We start from the raw sequence: 21,068 nt of genomic DNA, 5'->3' as shown, positions 1-21,068 counted from the left end.
GAAAGTACTATGGGTTTTTACTACAACCTTTTACTAATATGATGAGTTTGGGATCATATTAAAATACATTATCTTACTGAATACATGCAAGATGAAGAACTACTAATTAAATATTAGCTCAGAAAGGTGTGACAAGTCAAAAGAAAGACAATCTGGACCTTATTATTTTGTAATAATCTACAGAAGAAAACATTCAGGTGCTGAATCCTAAAACTGTATACATACCTATAAACTTACGAGAAAATCTTTACATAGGACATAATTATACTTGGTCAGGATCTTAATTAACCATACCCAACAGGATATTTGTTGAATAGACACTGTAGTAGTTTGAAGTTGTATGTACCCCAGAAAAACACGTTCTTAAATTTAATCCATTACTGCGGGTGTAAATTGGAATTTTTGATGCGTTTACATTCATTAACAAGGTGTGGTTCACCTCCATGAGGATGGGTCTTAACCCTATTACTGGAGTCTCGGTGTCCTTTATAAGTGGAGTGAAACTTCAGACAGACAGAGAGGAAAGCCACAAAGGGAGCAGCCAGAAGCTGAAACCAGTGGAACCCAGAAGGGAAGGGAGAGGCCACCATGTGCCTGAGCATATGACAGAAGCCAAGGATCACCAGCAGCCAGCCCCAGAAGACTAGACTTCAGGAAGAAAGCATCACCTTGACATCTTGATTTGGACTTTCTTTTAGCCTCAAAACCAAAAGCTAATAAATTCCCATTGTTTAATCTGACTGATTTCACGGGTATATGCCTGAGCAGCCTAGGAAACTGAAGCAGGCAACAATTTTTAAACAAATATCAACCTCAAGGGATACTGGATGCATGACTCCACCACCAGTTCAACTCCCATACATCTTCAACTATATTGCTTTGAACCAATTTATGTTTTCAGACTCATACCTCACTTAGAGGCAAAAAGCTTCACAAGTCTAATAAACATTACAGTTGATTGTTCTTCTCATATATTAATCAGTAACTCCCAGGTCAAGAACTCTAGAATTTAGTAAGCAATACTATTTTGACCCTGGATATGGCTTCTGGGAGGCAGTAGAATAAGGTCGGTTCCAAGCATGGACTTTGGAACCAGATTGTGTGGGTTTGCAGGTGGTGTGTGATGTATGACTTTGGGCCAACTGTCTCACTTCTGTGCTTCAAGGTCCTCATTTGTAAACTGGGACCTAATTCTGAGGGTCACTGCAGGCATTAAATACGATAACGCAGCTACTTATAATAGTATAGTTAGTACGATTTCTTTAATCCTGATTATATTCCCTCGAGCCCAAAGTAACTTTATTTTCCCATCTATCCAATTTAATTTTAATCTTTGTTCCCCCTATTCTTTATTTTTTATCCATATTTTTTCTCATCTGTCCATACCCTAGTTAAAAGGAACATTGGTACGGACGAATGAGTAAAAAATATGGATAAAAATAAAATAAATAAATAATGGGAGAACAAAGGTTAAAATTAATTGAGTAGACTGAAATACTAGTGGTCAATGAAAGAGAGTGGTAAGGGTATGGCATGTATGAGTTCTTTCTTTTTTCTTTCTTTTTCTGGAGAGAAGCAAATGTTCAAAAAAGTGATCATGGTGATGAACACTCAACTATGTGATGATACTGTAAGCCACTGATTGTAATATATCAAGAATGTTCGTATGTCAAGAAAGATTGTATGTCAAGAATATTGGTATGTCGGTTCATTGTTTATAATAAAAATATTCTTTAAGAAAAGGAGCATCAGACTCAAAGTTTTCACAACCACACAGTCACATTATAAAGCTATATCATTATACAATCATCTTCAAGAAACATGGCTGGAACACAGCTCTACAGCTTCAGGCACTTTCCTCTAGCCTCTCTAATATACCTTAAACTAAAAAGGGGATATCTACAGAATGCGAAAGGATAACCTCCAGGATAACCTCTGCACTCTGAAATCTCTCAGCCACTGACACTTTATTTTGTCTCATTTCTCTCTTCCCTGCTTTGGTCAAGAAGGTTTTCTTAATCCCTTGATGCTGGGTCTCATCTCAGGCCAGGATTTCTGTCCCACGTTGACAGGAAGGTCCACACCCCTGGGAGTCATGCCCCATGTAGAGGCAGGGAGGGCAGCGAGTTCACCTGCCTGCTTGGCTTAGACAGAGAGAGAGGGGCCACATCTGACGAACAAAAAAGGTTCTCTGAGGGGTGACTCAGGCCTAATTTTAAGTAGGCTTAGCCTATCTTCTGCAGGAGTAAGTTTCATAGGGGCAACCCCCAAGATCGAGGCTTGCTATTGATCTGGTTGTCCCCACTGCTTGCAAGAATATCAGAAATTCTACAAATGGGGAAGTTGAATATTCCCTCCTTTCTTCCATGGAGAAAGGGGAGAATATTCAACTCCTCTTGGGGACTTGGCATATACTTCTTTATTCACTGTCCAAATCTCTCTGGGACTCATCAGGGCATCACACTAACCTGAAAAACCGAGAAACTCTCATGCCCCATTCAGGATTCCTTATACTTATGGTGTTAACTAAACGAACCATACAAGTTAAATTAGGAAATGCACTACCCAAAACATAAATTTTGCACCAAATAAATATCTCTCCTTTTAGTCTCACACAGAATTTGAAGTTCTAAAACATGGGTGATATCATCCTTTATCCAGTCTTCTGATATACCTTAGTCACACAGATCAGCTTCATTCATGTCTCTACTCAATGTCTGATGACATTTTCAACTTTTTAAACAGTTCCTGTATGGGGTAGTGCTGACTTTAATAGCTCTAGAGCTCTAATGCTGAGTCTCAAGTGTCACATAAACACCCAAATTTCTGGGAAAGACTCTGTTATATACAAACAGCTCAGTATCTCCGAATTCACAATTAACAGTTACGCCTCCTGAATATATCTGACTGCTGTAAGAGCTTACAATTTAGGACGTTTTACAGTTAGTCCCAACTTGATAATCCAGGCTCTCGAATGTAGTTCACTGAATTTTTATATTATAGTTAGTCTATGTGATTGAGACATGATAATATTTGTCTTCTGTTCCTGACATTTCATTCAACATACAGCTTTCAAGGTTCATTCATCTAGCCGCACGTATCACACCTTCATTCCTTCTTGTGGTCACTCAGTAGTCCATTGCATATACATACACCACAGCTCTACCTTCCATTCTTCAGTCATTGTACCCTAATCCACCTCTGTTCATTATGGATCATGAACACTGGCACCAGAAACACCAGTGTGCAAATGTCTATTCATGTCCTCACACTCAGTCCCTCCAGGTATACACTGAGCAACAAGGTTTCAGGATCATACGGCAACCCCATCCCTAGCCTCTGGTGGAACAACCACACTGCCCTCTCATTCCCCGACTGACAGTGAGTAGGTACACTCTCTCTTCCCACTCTCTCTAGTACTCAATGCTCTTTGTTCATTTGTAAACAGTTTTATTCACATATCATACAATCCAGCCTAATTGTATAGACATGCCTTTGCTACCCTACTCTATCTGAAGACATTTCCTTTTCTTCCACACAGAATTCATACCCCTTTCCCAATCTCCCCACCTGCTGACATTCAGTTTTGGCATAATGCCTTTGTCACATTCAGTGGAAGCAGTTTCTGATGACACTAGACCCTAGCTTATATTGATTATACTTTTTCCCATATACTATTTTCATCAAGCTGCAATATTGACATTCATTTGTTCTCCCTCATGCAAAAACATTTTTTAATGTGAATATTCAATCGCTATCATTGTACACTCTAGGCTTTCCTACATTATACCATGTCAGTCTTTATTGTCTATTTTGCCTTCTGATTTCATACGTGGACAGCACAATACTACCTGATTACAGCACAATAACATAAGTACTCTGAATGAAGCTGAAGGTGAGTATGATAGAGGGAGAAGGGCTGGGGGCACATATGAAGCCCAAAAGGGTCTTAACTGTTTAGTTTATTCTGATTTGGCAGGCTCCAATGACCTATAACCTTTCAGTGTATTCTTTGATTCCCTCTTGTCTTTCATGAGTTTTCCCAATAGGTTTTCATGGTATTCCAATTTTGTTTTAATTTTATTTAACAAGACTCTTACATGGCACCTACCATACGCCAGGCACTGTTTTAAGCACTTGGTGAATGCTCACTCACTTTATTTTCTTAACTCTATAAAACAGATACCATGGTTTATCTTCATTTCAAAAAGGAGTCATGGGGAGCTTAAATAACTTGCCCGAATTCATCAGATAATTAAGTACTAGCATAATGAACTGAACATGGGCCTGCTTCCTTCAGAAGCCTCTCAGTCGTGCCCTCAAGGGCAAAAGACATCTCCCAGGGCAGCTGGTGCTGCTGGGAGAAAGTCAACTAATACATTATATAAGCATGAACATAAACTAATGAATGATCTGTTGCATATTTACTATGAACATTTTGAAACCTACCTCATTTAAAATAATAAGCTTCCACTTAGACTTGCAAAAAAAGAATAAGCTTGCATTAACTTAGAAATGGGCAGCATAAATCAGTTCCTGTTTTTTGAGTTTCCCACGCTAAGGCATTTTGAAATTGGACTGAAATGTGATTTCCAGTTTTCAAATTGTGAAATTATCTTGTACAGCATTTCCCTTGTTTGAGGAGAAACTTCTACTTTGAACTTTCATCTAGATAATGGATTTGGGGCTGTAAAGGAGGCTTAAAATTAATGTAAGAACAAAAAATATGGGGGCAGGCCACAGAGGCTCAGCAGGCGCAGTTCTTGCCTGCTATGTAAGAGACCTGAATTTGATTCCTGGTGCCTACCCAAGCAAAAATAAATCAATGTAAGACAAAAAGACAAACCTCTTTACTTAAAAAAAAAAAAAAGTTTGCTTTTTTTCCTCCACTGAAGCACAGAGATTTATGTTTCAATTCTGTTCCATTACATTTAAAAAAATCTAAAATCTATATTCTTCAGAATTAATGAGTAAAATGCAAATTTTCAGACTGTGCCACCACTGTGTAGGGCCAACCAAAATAATCAGACATTGTATTGCATCCAGTGGAATATGGAATTCCCAGAATCTAGAGTCGAGGCAATGCAAAAAATTCTTCCTACACAGTGTTTTCACCAGCTCTCAATTGACCCAACCCAGAAGTCTCATCCAAAACTCTGTGAAACCTAATGGCAAGAATATGAAGTGAAATTCACCATGGAAAACTACACTTATACGCACGCAGGCGCATGCCATAAGATTTCCTAGTTTCCTCTTTTCTTCTTTAATCTGTCTAGCAAGACAGCCTTTCTGCTATGGATAACAGCTTTTTCTTATCCAAAAGCAGCAACCGCACCTTCCCAAACTTGAGCCTATCTAAAGTAAACTTATACAGACTTCACCCAAGAATGACTTGCCTAAGTATTCCCCATACAACATCAAATGCAGAAGAAACTTCCAAAAATGGTTTTCTAATAAATGGAACTGTATGATATCGCCATTTAAATCTTCATTTCACTCACCAGTGAGTGGCTAACATTTTTGAGCGCTTCCTATATGGTAGATAGCATTCATTTAGTTCATCCTCTTAGCAACACTATGAGGTAAATACTATTATTAAACTCTTTCTACAGCTAAGGAAACTGAGACATAGATCAGCAAAATCATCTGCCTCTAATCTAGGGTCCAATTAATGGTGGGTCTGGGATTATAACCCTAACAGCCTAGGTGTGAGACACCCAATCTCTTAGAAAACATGTAATTTCATGTCTCAGAAATCCAAGGACCAAAAGCCTAAGACAGATGCCTACAGAAACAAACAGGCCATCCTCCCAAACACAAATTTCTGGGGAAACGAGTCCAACACATCCATAGAAGATGACTCTGTCCAATCTTAGAGGTAAATCTTATTCTCCTATGAGAGTCTAATTTGGAGCTCTAAATTATTGTATTTTATCTCCTATTATTATATATAAGAGGCATTCAGTGTTAGCTGAACTTATAAATAGATAAGGTGAACTCCAGGTAAGTTATGAGAACATGATTACAAGAATTGCAAATAAATGTGTGGATTCAAGTCATAGTAGATTCACACTACATAAAAACTTCCTCATTAGAAAATCCCCTAAGTTTCGAAGATAAAGAGGTTCTAATGGATCACATTAGACACTTGGAAATGAGGAAGGAAACTTGGTATAAGAAAGCAGAACCACCACACTTGTTTCACAGGCTTTTCTTGGGCTGAACTAATGGTTACTGCAAGCAGAAGAAACAGAGGTGAATATTCTTCCAAATAAAGGTGAAATTTTATTTTTACTATAAGTGGGTTTGCTTATAAAAGATGGAATATGCTTGCCTTAAAATTAACCTTCTAGGACAAATATTATGTGATCTCACATATGAAAGAACAAGAATATACAAATTCAGAGAGGTAGAAAGTTGATTACAAGCTACTAAGGTATGGGGCTGGGGTGGGAAGTGGGGATTTTGTACAGCGTTTCAGTTTAGGGTGATGCAAGTGCTGATAACGGATGGTGGTGATGGTGGAACAACACGGTAAATATAATTAAAATCACTGAATTGTATACCTGTAAGTAGCTAAAATGGAAATTTTAATGTCAACACGGTTCCACAAATTTTTTTTAAAGTTAACATTTTCCAAAGCATAGGTAATAAACACAATGAATAACATAATGTACAGCAATCTGACATGCATTATCACCTCTTAAATAGGGTTTCGTTTTACTGTCATGTTAAAAATAGCACTTGTGAATAGGGCAGGGGTGGAGCCTGTTATCTGGATTTAGGACCTGTTTATTGTATTTTAACAAGCTATGGTACAGCTAAAAGTACCCAAACTGTACTAAATGCTTTAAAAATTCCTGCCAGAAACAACACGGTCATTCTCAACAGATTTATTCAATGTGTTCAATACACGAAAGGTGCTAATATGCCACAAACCCAAAGTCTGCTTTAAAAACACATTTACAGACCATGAGAAGCTTCTGGCTTTACTTGGTGTGTATATGTCATTTATTTGCAACAGGTGACGCTGGAGACAATGAACACCACGGGAGAGACGGCCTTCAATGGGTCCGAGCGCTGCCCCAGGGACACGCGGGTAGCACGGCTGGTGTTTCCGGCGCTTTACACGGGCATTTTCTTCACTGGCCTCCTGCTCAACACTGTGGCCCTGTGGGTGTTCACTCACATCCCCAGCTCCTCCACCTTCATTGTCTATCTCAAAAGCACTCTGGTGGCCGACCTGATAATGACGGTCACGCTTCCCTTCAAAATCCTCTCGGACGCGCACCTCGGACCCTGGCAGCTCAGAGCGTTTGTGTGTCGCTACTCTGCGGTCATCTTCTACGAGACCATGTACGTGGGCATCACGCTGCTGGGCCTCATAGCCTTTGACAGGTTCCTCAAGATCGTCAGACCTTTCGGAAAGTTTCCCGTGCAGAAACCTGCTTTTGCAAAAACGACCTCGGCCCTCGTCTGGCTCCTCTTGTTCCTCATCTCCTTGCCAAATATGATCTTAAGCAACAAGGAAGCAACGCCATCATCTGTGAGAAAGTGTGCCTCCTTGAAGAGTCCCCTGGGACTGAAATGGCATCAAGTGGTGACTTATATTTCCCAGTTTATTTTCTGGGCTGTTTTTGTTCTCATGTTTCTGTGTTATACGGTGATTGCAAAAAAAGTATACGAGTCTTACAGAAAATCCAAAAGTAAGGATAGCAGGTGCAAGAAAAAGCTGGAAGGTAAAGTGTTTGTTGTCATCGGTGTCTTCTTTATCTGCTTTGCCCCATTTCATTTTGCCAGAATTCCGTACACGTACAGTCAAACCAACAATAAGACAGACTGTAAATTACAAAATGAACTGTTTCTTGCTAAGGAGACAACTCTCTTTTTGGCAGCAACTAACATTTGTATGGATCCTTTAATATATATATTCTTATGTAAAAAATTCACAGAAAGATTACCATGTCTGAGAGGGAAAAGGACTACAGCATCCAGCCAAGAGAATCACAGTAGTCAGACAGACAATATAACCCTAAGCTGAAAACTCTGATTTACTAAGGAGACATCAGAAGGACAATTTACTTCGAAATAAAATTTAAGCAAAAACAAGAAAAATGATTAGAACAAACGCTTTCCTACATTTTATTATTCTGGTGTACAGAAAGGATTATTATAGGTTTTAATTCCACATGAACCTATTCATCAACAGAATGAATTATCATTAAGAGAATGTAATGGAAAGTAAACAGCCACTAGAGGTCATCATTTCAAGAACTTTCACTTACGATTTGGAAAAGATTTATTATGGGTAAGTGTATATTCCTTAAATAACTTCTCACATTCTTTAACATATGTAATTCAAACGACACTACTGCTTTTGTATCCCGCAAATGTCAGAACACTTGATTTAAAAAAAGAAAATAAAGTACCAAAAAAACCTCCAAGTAAAAAGTATGAAGACTTTTTGCTTGTGTACTCCATATAAAGGTGTTCTGAAAATCTTAAAAAATAAAAAACTTCCAAAATATTGGGGCGAAGTAAAGGATAGTATGTATGAAGAAACTGGGAAGCTAAAGGAGATGAGAAAAATCTCTGAGATCCTGGATGAAGGATTTCCTCTTTGTTATAGAAGACATGAGCACCAATATTTCAGCACATAAAATATTGTAGTACAAAAATAAATAAATACAAAACGAAAAATAGAGAAAAATATTATGGTAGAGTACTTTGTTTACATGCTGGAACGTGTCCAACTCAAGAGCAGGGATGCTGTGTTATCACTCTCTCTCTGCCCAACAAATACTCTAATGCGAGCTGGTTATGTCTTTTACTCAGCAAAGCCTTCCTGGGCCACACCTGTCATTCCCCTGCCCCACACCCCTGGATGAAAGTCATTATTTCTCCCACTGTCTTCAAGGTCTTAACTGTTTTCTTGACAGCATCCCCCAAAGACAGGTAGATTTCTTTGCTGACAACATGCCAGCCATGTTTACTCAGTTTTGCCCACAAATGTTTTAAACAGAAATGTCATTGTTACGCCACTTTTTGGTACATAGATGGAATTGCCAACCCACAATCAGTAAAATCAATTTCAGAGATGGTTTCAAAGGAGAGTGACCTATTTGCACATCATCTACCACCACTGTTTTATCTAGATCCCTTTCTAGTTCTATAAAAGCAAAATAAGATTATCTCAAATTCTGGATGCTGACCTGCATCTTCTAGAAAAAACATATAAAGGAGAGGTCATTCTCTGGAAAACTACGACTAGCTCCAACACTACCATCATAAAGTGAAGATGAGGCCTCTTTCCAAGGCCTTAAAGATACTGAACTAGCCTGCTTTTCTGGGCTCACTCTACTAACTGCCCTTCTGTCCCTTGAACTTTACACTCCTATAAATTTGTAACTGCCAGACATACCATGCTCTTTTTTGTCCCTGAGCATTGTACATGTAAATCTCCCTACCATTCACCTTCAAAACTCTTATGATACCTGAGACCTTGAGTTGCCTTCACTTAAGTCCATGAAATCTTACCAGGAAAATCTCCCAGCATCACCTCAAACCTGATCACTTCCTCATCGGTATGCTGTCATGCTTCAATTATACTTATCACACTGCTTTGTGATTACTTGCTCACACGTGTCTACTCTTAATAACCTATGTACATTTAATCACCATCACTGTCCACTCAGGCATTCCTAAGTTACACCATCTCAGTCTTCAAAAAGAGTCGAGAGGCTATCCTGCAGGTTTTCTTCTGCATTATATAACTATCCCTTTTTAGTTTATGGTATGTATATTGGAGTGGCTGGAGGGACGTACCTGAAACTGCTGAACTGTGTTTCAGTAGTCTTGATGCCTGAAGATGATTGTATAAAATGGTGCAGCTTTCACAGTGTGACTGTGTGATTATGAAACCTTGTGTCTGATGCTCCTTTTATCCAGGGTATGGACAGATGAGAAAAATATATGAATAAAAAAATAAATAATGGGGGGAGGGGGTAAGGGGAAATTGGGCAGATTGAAATACTAGTGGTCAATGAGAGGGAGGGGTAAGGGGCATAGGATATATGAGTTTTTTCTTGTATCTTTTTCTTTCTTTTTCTGGAGTGATGAAATGTTCTAAAAATGATCATGGCAATAAATACACAACTATGTGATGATACTGTGAGCCACTAATTGTACACCGTGTACAAGCCTGTATGTGTGTAAAGACATGTCAATAAAAATATTAATTAAAAAAAAACCTGTGATCACACAGCCCAGGACTGGCTTCCAGGGTCTCTCCCAAAGGCCACTGCATTGCTTCCTTGATGATGCCACAAATGCCAGTGTTACTCAGAACACACGGGAAAAGGTGAGCAGTTACATGCTTTGCGGTTATGTGGACTTTACCAGCACTGCACCAGGCAGCAGCACAGGCAAGAGGTTCCTGGACAAGGGGGCAAGGAATGGTCTCATTCCTGCTCCACATCCACACACACAAAACAAACAAACAAACAAACAAAATCCTGTGCATACTTGAAGATTTCATGATTTCATCATGAAATCAATAAATGTCTGACAAAGTTCTAGAGAAGCAAAAGAAAAAACCAATTCTTGATGTTTTCATTATCAAAGGAAGACTCAAATTTCTTGAAATGAAAGCTCAGGTTTTTTTCAGTTTCTCACCTGTGTGTACGTGGGGGCCTGGGGAAGAGGGAGGGGTCCCTTGGGTTTAACATTATCATGAAGAAGCAAGACTTCTGAATAGGGCATATGGAGCTTGGAGTCTAATGTGTACTGACATTTTAAAACTACAGCTATTGATAAAATGTTTTAGTTACGTCTTGTTCAAGTAAAATTTGTAATTGTAACATATTAAAATCTCAGAAACTATCCTTCTGAAAATACTCCTGATATCTAACTTTTATACACTCAAAAGAATTAAATCATGATAACTCTTGGGAACAGCACTAAATCCATAGTACTTCTACTGTGGAATTAACTCCATAATAATTAGTATTTTACAGTACTACTAATATTGAGAATAATTATATCTTAAGGCATCCTTTTAAAATATGTGACCCATATTTGTTAGTATGACATGTATTTTAACTTGAAAGACATTTTGAACATAAATTGGATGTGGGTATTGCTAATGTATAAGATTTTTTAAAGGATATTTCAAGTTAAAATTCCAGTAGCAAAACTGTCCTCTATAAATACAAAAACATTTTTCTACAATAACAGTACTACCATCAGTAGCAGAGTGCCTGATAACGTTGAATGGAACAATTACCAAGAACTTAGAGGTGTGTTAGAGATATCACGAAATGAAAAGCAAGCATTTGAGAATTTCCCAAATCAGCAATCCCAAACACTGTATTATAGAATAAGCTTATGGAGTGGGACATTATTCCATAGACATAAAGTACATGTAGAAGGGGATACAAAGAAAGAAAATAGTACTTTTAATGCATGCTCAGAACACAATTAAGAGCTTTTCAGCAAAACCTAAAAACGTGATCATTTATGCTGGATAATAGGATAAGGCCTTCTGAATATCTCAAGGGAGTCGGGCAGGGAGAAGAGTTTGGGGTGGGGGAGATGCAGCAGCTTTACCCCATGAAGAAGAATTCTTGAGAAATCAAGAAAAATTATTATAAATATGGAAGGGGGAAGTCAGTAAAGAAATGTGAAAGAATGTGAATTCCCAACTCACAGAAGTGAGAAGGCTGATAAAGTCATTAAATCAGAATCTATAGAAGAATTATTCAATCTCACTAATTCAATTATGTCATGGATTCCAAATTTATTTAAAAAGTGGTCTCATCTAGAACTTTCTGAAGTGTTCTTTCTAAAAATGTCCATCCAGGTGAGCAGTATTCTTCCATCAAGCTGATGGATCAAAATCCACTTAGTTCTTAACAGACCAAAATCTACAGAGCAGGCAAAAAAAGCCCAAACCACGTTTCAACTCCCTATGGAAATGTGTGATTAGAAGACAGTATTCCTATTAAAGACAGTGCAGAATTCACAAGTCAGCTAAGTGCCTAGAAAAAAACTCAACATTTAAAATTTCACGTGGAAGCAAAATGTAGATAATGCAGTCACAGACTCATGTGGATGGCTGTGCCCACCCCAGAGTTTCTAGTTCAGTATGTTGAGGGTGAGACCTGAGACTGTGCATTCCAAACAAGCTCCCAGGTGATGGGGTGTTACAGGTCTGACTGACGCATTAAGAACCACTTTGCTGGAAAGAAGGAAATACGAGTGGTCAATGAGAAGAAGAGGTATGGGATGTATGAGTTTTTTTCTTTTTACTTTTTATTTATTTTTCTGGAGTGATGCAAATGTTCTACAAATGTTCATGGCGACGAACACACAACTACATGATGATACTGTGAGCCACTGGTTGTACACCATGTATAGACTATGTGTGAAGATGTGTCGAAAAAATATTAGGAAAAAAAAAAAAGAACCACTTTGCTGAACATTCCCTGAGGTTCATTTATACCTTCATAAAGACTGATTCCCAATATATAGACTTCCTGGACATGGAATCTATTTAGGAGAAAGGAGCACACCAGATGCTAACAGGAAATACACAAAACTGTTAAGAAACTAATGGAGTACGGTAGGCATGAAGGCCACCTAGAAAGGCCCAGGCTCACTGGCTAGTGGCAATCACAGTGATAAAACCAGCAACAAGAACAAAAACAGCACGTATTACTTACAATTTACTATGTACCAGGAAGGTACACAAAAAGTTTTAAATACATTATTTCATTTAATAATCCCAGGAAGCCTATACAATAGTTTTATTATCTCCATTTTAGAAGTTAAGAAACAGAGGAGTTAAGTAAGTTGTACTGGGCCACACAGCTTCCAAAAACCAGGAGTGACACTCTTAACTCAGAGTCTAGCTTCTGAGCCCAGATTTTTTTTTTTATGTTTATAGTTTTTTTTTAACTTTTTTTTTTTTTACTGTGAAATATAACATGTACAAAGTGATACAAAAAAGCAATAAACTTCCAAGTACATTTTAGAAAGGCGGTATAGATTTTAAAGTTTGGTATAGGTTATATGGTACAATTTTTCATTTTTTCTTCTAGTTGCTCCAAGACACCATAGACCAAAAGAAACATGAATATAACTATTCAGCAGTCATACTCGTTTGTTAACTCTTATCTTCTGTTTTACTTCTTTTTTTCCTTTTTTGTGAAAAATATAAATACACAAAAGCAATAAATTTCAAAGTACATTGCAACAAACAGTTGTAGAACAGAGTTCAGAGTTTGGTTACAATTCCATAATCTTAGGTTTTTACTTCTAGCTGCTCTGAGATACGGGAAATTAAAAGAAGTATTAATATAACGATTCAGCAATCACACTAATTTGTTAAGCCCTACATTCTCTGTATAATTTTACCATCTCCTTTGATTCTCCCAATCTTTAGGGGTATTTGGGCTATGCCCATTCTAACTTTTTCATGTTGGGAAGGTTGTGGATAATATAAGACAGGTGGACGAAACTAGCTGATGTTCTGGCGAGGATGACCCCTCTGCATTTCTGGAGTTACCTGGTCCAGGGAACCATCTGGTGGTTGTAGCTTTCTGGAAAGTTACCCTAGTGCATGGAACCCAGATTCTTAACCACTCTATCTCACCTCAGATCTTCTAATGTTCTCAAGAGAAATCATAAATCCAGTCTCCTATATTTCCTGTTATTTTAAAAACTTCCATAGACACCCCCACACTCCCGACCTTATAAAAACAATAAACTCACGTGTGGGCCGTCACCAGCCAAGGTGCTGCTGGCTAATTAGCCCTGACCTAGAAAATTACAAGAACCTCACAGCAGCTTGCATTCATGTACTGAATCCCTGCCATGCCAGGCACAGTGCTACGTGCTTTACAAGGATTATCTTCAAATTTCCACCACAACTCTAGGAGATAGATGCTGCTAGGCTCCTTATTGGAAAAAACCCAGAAACTGAGGCACATAGAGAACAGATACCTTGCCCGTGGTGTACATCTCCCAATTAGCAAACCAGGACAGAGCTAGGACTGAAACCCAGGCAGGTGGTCTCCTGACCAGGACCTCGACCGCCCTGCTACACTGCCTCACTCTCTACCAGGCTATCCAGAATTCCCGAAGGGGTGGCATCAAGCTCCAGTAGACATAATGGTAAGGAGGTGGCTCCTGGAAGGGGAGGCAGAGGTCTCAGCATGAATGAGCTTCAACAACTTCACGAGCATGAAGTTGGTTTGATGGTGGTACCATACTTAATAGGTCCCTACAGCACTGGACAGCCCCTGAGAGGAGTGAGAGCTCAAGGATTCGGCCATTTGCTCATTCAGTTATTCTTTCAACGTCCACTCCAGTGTTCTTTGGCTTTCTGAAGGCACAAACTGGTAAGAGATATAGACCATAATGAATCCAAATGTGGTAAGCAGTATGAGGGATGTAACGAATGCACCACTGAAGCCCAAAGGAAAGGTAGTTAATTCCAAATGGTGACATGAGGAAAAATCTGAACTGGCTTTGATGGAGAACCAGAGCATTTGCAAGGAAAAACTGCAATGCAATCGGCAGTTGGGAGAAGGCTCAGATAAGGATGAGTACTGTGGTGCAGCTGCAACACGAGCGGACGTGGAGGCTGAGGCTGAAGCAGGCCAACACAGAAGAAGAGTCTGGGAATGCAGCACCAGATGCCATGGTGGAGCACTCTGGTGATGAATTAGGGTCTGGGCTTTACTGATGAACCACTGAAGGTTTCTGGGGTGAAAAGTTGCATGCTCAAGAGTGTTGCTTTAGGGAAATGAATTTGCCAGTACTGGGATCATTCTGGACTGAAGGAAGAGCCACTGAGGCCAGGAGATGCATTAAAGAACCTTCTGTTTATGCAAGCAGAAGCCAAGAGAAGAAAATCTCCCAAGGGTCTCAGAGACATTGTCAGAGAGAGAGGGATTTTTAGTTTACAGTCCAAGACCACAGGAGAGTGAGGGGTTATATGTAAAATATATGTGATCAATACGCTAAATCTATTCTCAATGGAGCCTGTAACCCTTACAACCTCTCTTCTCCCCAACTGAGAGTCACTGCTCTGGAGAGCATTAGCTTGGGGGACCACTGGATCAAGGAGGAAGGCCAAGAAGCAGCTTTTGGGCATACTGAATTTGAAGTATCCATGAGAGTGCTGGGTCAGGGAGTCTAGCCAGTGGAGAGAAATATGGTCCCAGAGCTCTAAAGATAGGGCTAGGTAAGAGGCCTAGGAAAAAATTTTTTCTGAGACAGTAAGAAAATAAGGAATGAGATGAGAATCTGAAAGGTCATGTTGCACAAGCCCCATGGATAGAGCAGATGGAAGGAAGACGGGGAAGATGCCTGCGAGCAGGGGGAGTTAGTGAATTAAAAGGAGAAATGAATTCAGGTTTTTACTTCTAGCTGCTCCAAGACACTGGAGATTAAAATCGTAGGACTGTAACACATAACAAACCCTGAAAATCTGTTCTATAACTAATTGCATTATATTATATATTTCAAAGTATATTTCAAACTTTGAAATTTATTACTTTTTTGTATATATGTTATTTTTCACAATTAAGAAAAGAAGGAGAAATAGGGAGTCTGGTGTTCTGAAAAGCAAGGAAAAGAGAGCGTCAAGGAAGAAAACATAGTCGATGGAAATCAGACACTCTGGGGCAATGAATCTACAATTAGGAGGTCAAAGGTAACTTTAAGGAGAAAGCCCGAGTTTGTGAATGGGAAATGAGAAACTGAAAGCAACAGCTGTTACATTAGCCAGGCTTTTCCAAGATTTCTAAGGATGAATGGAATAAGAATATTCTATAATAAGAATAGAATAAATAGCTCCTTCCTAGGCTCCCAAGTGCAGAGTGAATGTGCTCCATGTGATCTAGCAAACAGGTTGTAACCAAACCGGGCAAAAGAACTCAGCCTCGGTCAGAAAATGAGCGTGCAACATCTCGCACATTCACATCACCTGGGTTTGTGATTTCCCCTACCTCCATTCTAGTATAAAGTATTCATGGGGGGCTGGGGGAACGAGGGATTTGAAGAGAAGAAGGGGGAAAGGGGAGAAAAGGAGACAGAGAACATGGTAGAGATGTAAGCTGAGAAGATGGGGAGTGATAAAAGCCTGTGTGTGGGGAAAGCAAGGACATAAAGAGAAAGAAAAACTGAATCTAAGTCTGAGAGTAAGTAGATAAACCAGTTTAACAAAAAATTCCATGCCTCACTCAGCATGTGAACTTTTGCCACTCAACTGACGATTATAACATCCTGGGACATAGCAATAGAATTTTTACTCATATTTTTGTACTTCAGTTTAAACACCAGACGCTTGACTTATACATGACCCTACTGGTGGTATTCAAGCACAGGCAGTTTTATCCAGTGTGTAACTGAATACCTTTATAGCTTTTAAAAAAGGAATTAGCTCCATGCATTAAATTTATATCATATATACATATCATGCTACTTTTATTTAATCTTTTATTCTATTTAACTCTGCAAGTGAATTTCTTAAAACGAAAAATGCCAAAACAGCTACAAGTGAATGAAGCATTAATCAGAGGGCAGTGACTCTGGTGAGACTACCTCCTTTCTCCCACCCTTATCTCCTGGCCTCTGTTTTTATGATTTCCTACAATTTCAGAGAATCTGGAATAAGCTAGTTATATCTCCTCCTTTTTGGGAAAACTGTCAAGGAATAATACTAAAAAGCACTTCGAGCAACCATTGCTTCATCATTAAAGGACAACAGGAGGCTTTTGGAGAGCAATCAAAATATACTTGACTTCTGAGTTGAAGAGTATTTCAATTTTTAATTATTCAAACCTTAATATTTGTGCAGATACCCTCATTCTATTCACCACTCACTTTCTCTCTGCCATCTGAAAAAAAACAGCTACTGTTCACTAAGTTCCGACAGGTTCCTAACTGAAGAAATAATCCTGTACATATCTCATTTAAGCTTTACAACATTATATGGCAGGCATTCCCACTCTCATTTTTCAGAAGAAGAAATGGAGACTCAGAAATATCATGACTTGCTCAAACTGAAAAAATTACTAGATGGAGGAATCATAACTTGAACTGGCGTCTATCCAACCCCAGTGACAAGGCTCTTGTCAAGACTTCATGCTACCTCTGCACCAGCAAGATTTCTGAGGTGAGAGAAGGGAATTTGTCACCTCACACAGGCAGAGAAGGGTCAGATGCAGGGTTATCTCTGATTCAATCTCCCGACATCCTTTCTCTGGAATGGGCCACTACAAATGAAGTTCTCATACCAGAAAAAGATAAGCACGCTATGTAAGGCAGGCCTGGAAGATGCAGGTCATACCAAATGACAGACTAAACACTGTAATTCAGGCAGAGGGCCTCAAAGATACCAATCTTGCCAAAGGAGTATGAAAGGGCTGGTAATAATTATACTCAACACAAATCCTCAGATATTAGATGTGGGCCACAATTAGAATGGTTTTTTTCTGTGCTCAGAGATGGAATAATAAGATCTGATGAAGATCTTGTCACTACCTTTGGTTTTTGTTGTAGTTCTAGCTACATGCAAAAAAAAAAAAAAAAGGCACTCACAACATATTACCTTGAGCTTTACTTTAGTTACGTCCTTATTTGTCTCTGTTTTGCAATGATGAGTTAATGCACTAGAAAGGACTATGGTACCCTTTTAATGTAAACTTCCCTTTTAGAAGAAATGGATACATCTGAGATTACAATATGAAGGAATTATGAAATTACAACACAAAACGCTATGCCCACCGACACTGGAGAAGACATTGTATCCAGGTCCGCGCCAGTGCAGAGAAGCTCAATTAGAAGGGTAGAAAGAGGAGAACGTCATATATACAAGCGAGAAATTACTAAGAGACCAAGGTGAGCCCAATGTCTCCATACACACACACACACACACACACAAAGCAGGAAGTAGATGTAACGCAATCAATTGAGGATTTAGAGAGAGTTATTATACTTTACCTAATTTTTATTTCTTGGAAGGTATCAGTAACACTTTCTCTCCTTGAGTACTTCCACTTCTTTAAGACAGTATTTTGAAAAATCAGTAAGGTTATAGAAATTCTCATCCAAGTTTGTGTAAATAGGAATCCTCACTTAAGTTTACAGTTGTTGAGAGAGTTGTCCAAGATTGCAAAGAAAAAGTAAGTTTGGATCTCCGGACTTTGTAATTAGAAATTACGCGCTAGCCCTACATACAAAACCAAGACATAGATATTCCTATTTGAACCTGAAAACTCCAACCCCAATGCAGACTTCTGGCTAATGTTTAAACTGCCTTCGAAATATTTAAAAGCATTTCCTTGCTACATGTCCCACAACATGGACCTAGCAACTACAGACTGAACCAGTCTCTGAAAGTCCATCCAGGAGATGAAGGAAAAACAAAAAGGAAAAGGAAAAGGATTGTTTTGGAGATCAAATGAGTAAATAAAAGACTGTAAAATGAAATGCAAAGTGTGATAACTGCATCAAAAAAAGGAAAAACATATATTTCTAGGAATTAGGCAAAATTTTAATGTGGAGTGAATATTTTAAAATATTTTTGTTTCAACAATCTTTCATGATAGTAATACTGTAATTACGTTGGAGAATATCCTTGTTCTTAGGAATATATACTGAAGCAGTTAGGGTTGAAGTATTTGTCATAATGTGCAATTTCAAACAGGTGAAAAAATATATATATTTGCATGTGAGTTTGCACGAATATAATGAGAAAGTGTATGTGAAAAATATTTGTAAATCTAAATGAAATCAAGGCGAATCATTCAACATTTCTGTAGATTTAAACAATTTTCAAGTAATATTAGAAGGAAAAAATGATTACTAATAAAAAGCAAAAGAGAACAACATTTTTAAATTGTGCTTATGGAGAAACACACATACATATCATAGGAGGTTGTCTTGTATTCAAAATAAATTTGGGGGCTATTTATAATGGCAAAACAATATTAAAAGGAGCTTCTCTGCATTTAATAGGATCTTCCAACAAAGCAGCAACATAATTATTGCTATAAAATCTCCTGGGCTTTTATGAAATGAGAGCCTTGCTATAAAAATCAGCAGAAAAAATATTATGCTGGTTTACCTTTCGATGATTTGAACAATAATAAAGTTATAGGGTGGTTTTTGCTGCTCTTTTCATCAAAGCCTTACACTTTCTCCGTGACTAACCCTGTACTACTTCCCTTGTTGAATGTTAGGTAAGACTGGCTTTAACAAGCTCTGACTTGCGAATGGTATAACATGCTTTAAGGCTAATGCATAAAGGCTGTCTCCTGTTAACTTTTTCATTACTAGACTGAATTTGCATGACAAGCCAAAGAAGCACTTACAATATATCAAGCCGACTGTTATGCTAGTGTCTCCAGATACACTGTTCACAAAGTTATTAAGGAAGGGAAAAAGCCTATTCTATCCCTACACCATTCCCACAAGAGGAGAAAAAAAATAGGCAATGATGTGATAACAGCTCCTTTCCTTCTCCTTCAGATTTTTACAAATAACTAACTCCTACAAAGGCAGGGCTACAATACAATTATGCATCATTAAACAGAAAAAATTCATGGGTGCTTCAAACTTAGAAGAGCTTCCCATAATCCTTTCACAGTATGCCCTTTTTCAGATTTTTTTAAAAGGCACTCAAGGTAATTCTTTTTTTTTTTTTTTTTTTAAAGGAAAGACAGAGAGAAGGAAGGGAGGAAGAAAGGGAAACATCTTTTAAACATTTTCTTGTTTTATTGTATTTTTGTTTCTCCGTTTTTGTTACATGGGCTGGGGCCGGGAATCGAACCGAGGTCCTCCGGCATAGCAGGCAAGCACTTTGCCCGCTGAGCCACCGCGGCCCGCCCCAAGGTAATTCTGACCTATCAAAATATTTTCCTTTCAGATTCAAACTAGAAAAGTATATGAAATTATTATTAACAGCGGTCTCCAAAAGACAAAGGCATTTTCTCTAACAATCAGTTCTAAGTTCTAACAGGACAAAGTCAAGCAAGGTTATAATGTAAGGTAGTTACAGAACTGCCTTTTTCCTTTTAGCAGAAGCTAATGAAAAATTTATTGAAATAAGTTTCTAACACATAGTGATTTTATATACACTACTGGAAATTTGGATGAATGTCCTCAGAACTTATAGGAAGGTCTTTGCACAGCATGCTTTTTTAAGGAGACTCTGTTCTCCCCTTGAATGATGCTTTTAAAAAGACTTGGAAATCAATTGTCTTGGCGTTAAGTTTTCTCACTGTGACCAGTACATTATTTCTTACCCATGGATCACAATGACGGTATCACAAAATGCTCACACCAAGAAAGACAAGTCTCTCAAACTAAGGTCTTCATGGCATAACTCTGCTCTTCCAATCAAAAGGAACTGGCCTCAGATGCTGAAAGAGAAATCCATGTGCAAGAAGTTCAAAATGGCACAAGGGAGAGTCAAAGCTAATTGGTAAAGGACTGTTTATAAACATGGAAAATTCTGATAAAACTGAACCATTAAGTTGGCTAACTAACTTATACTCAGAGACTTTCATTAGAGTTAGCTGCTCATGCATAAAATATGTAATCTATCCTAAATAGATTGGAAAACCACTAAAATTATAATTTACTGAATTTTTGATGTTTAGGAAAAAAGCAATAGAAGAAATACGATTTTGATACCCAGTTATCAGTATTTAACATGTTTGATTTCCTGTACAAACACACAAAGAAAATCAAAAGGAACATATGCATTATTACCTTAAGGCAAAAGTACATACTATGTAGTACCTATAATTAATTGATTTACTTACTTCAAAAATGTTCTAGGGTGGACGATGGGGGCTCAGTGGCAGAGTTCTCACCTGCCATGCTGGAGACCTGGGTTCGATTCCCCGTACCTGCCCATGTTTTTTTTTTTAAATAGTTCTATATTTGATTATTATATTCTATCTTATTTACTGTTTTCATCTCATTTGGTTTCAACCTTGACAGCAACAAGTTTCAATTCAATATAGTGAAATTTTCTTTTTTTATTCATT

At 38.2% G+C, this 21,068-nt stretch overlaps 2 protein-coding genes across 5 annotated transcripts in view; one reads left to right on the top strand and one right to left on the bottom strand.

The window, feature by feature from the left end:
- MED12L (mediator complex subunit 12L) overlaps positions 1-21,068 on the bottom strand; it is a 371,061-nt gene that overhangs the window by 101,785 nt on the left and 248,208 nt on the right. The window lies entirely within an intron of this gene.
- Positions 6,149-10,524, top strand: P2RY13 (purinergic receptor P2Y13). 2 transcript variants are annotated; one of them, XM_077160795.1, is made up of 2 exons: positions 6,149-6,255; positions 7,025-10,524. In XM_077160795.1, exon 2 carries the CDS (start codon positions 7,040-7,042, stop codon positions 8,039-8,041), a length of 1,002 nt encoding a protein of 333 aa, XP_077016910.1. In that variant the 5' UTR covers positions 6,149-6,255; positions 7,025-7,039; the 3' UTR covers positions 8,042-10,524. The 2 variants fall into 2 exon arrangements, with proteins under 2 accessions (XP_077016910.1, XP_077016909.1); XM_077160794.1 differs by having other exon boundaries at positions 6,152-6,277.

Source organism: Tamandua tetradactyla, chromosome 5 (assembly GCF_023851605.1).
Source record: "Tamandua tetradactyla isolate mTamTet1 chromosome 5, mTamTet1.pri, whole genome shotgun sequence".
NCBI lineage: Eukaryota > Metazoa > Chordata > Mammalia > Pilosa > Myrmecophagidae > Tamandua > Tamandua tetradactyla.
This window is presented reverse-complemented; position numbering and strand designations above follow the sequence as displayed.

Excerpts from the sequence above, each read along its gene's own strand:
- P2RY13 (XM_077160795.1), top strand. The coding sequence starts at position 7,040 with ATGAACACCACGGGAGAGACGGCCTTCAATGGGTCCGAGCGCTGCCCC.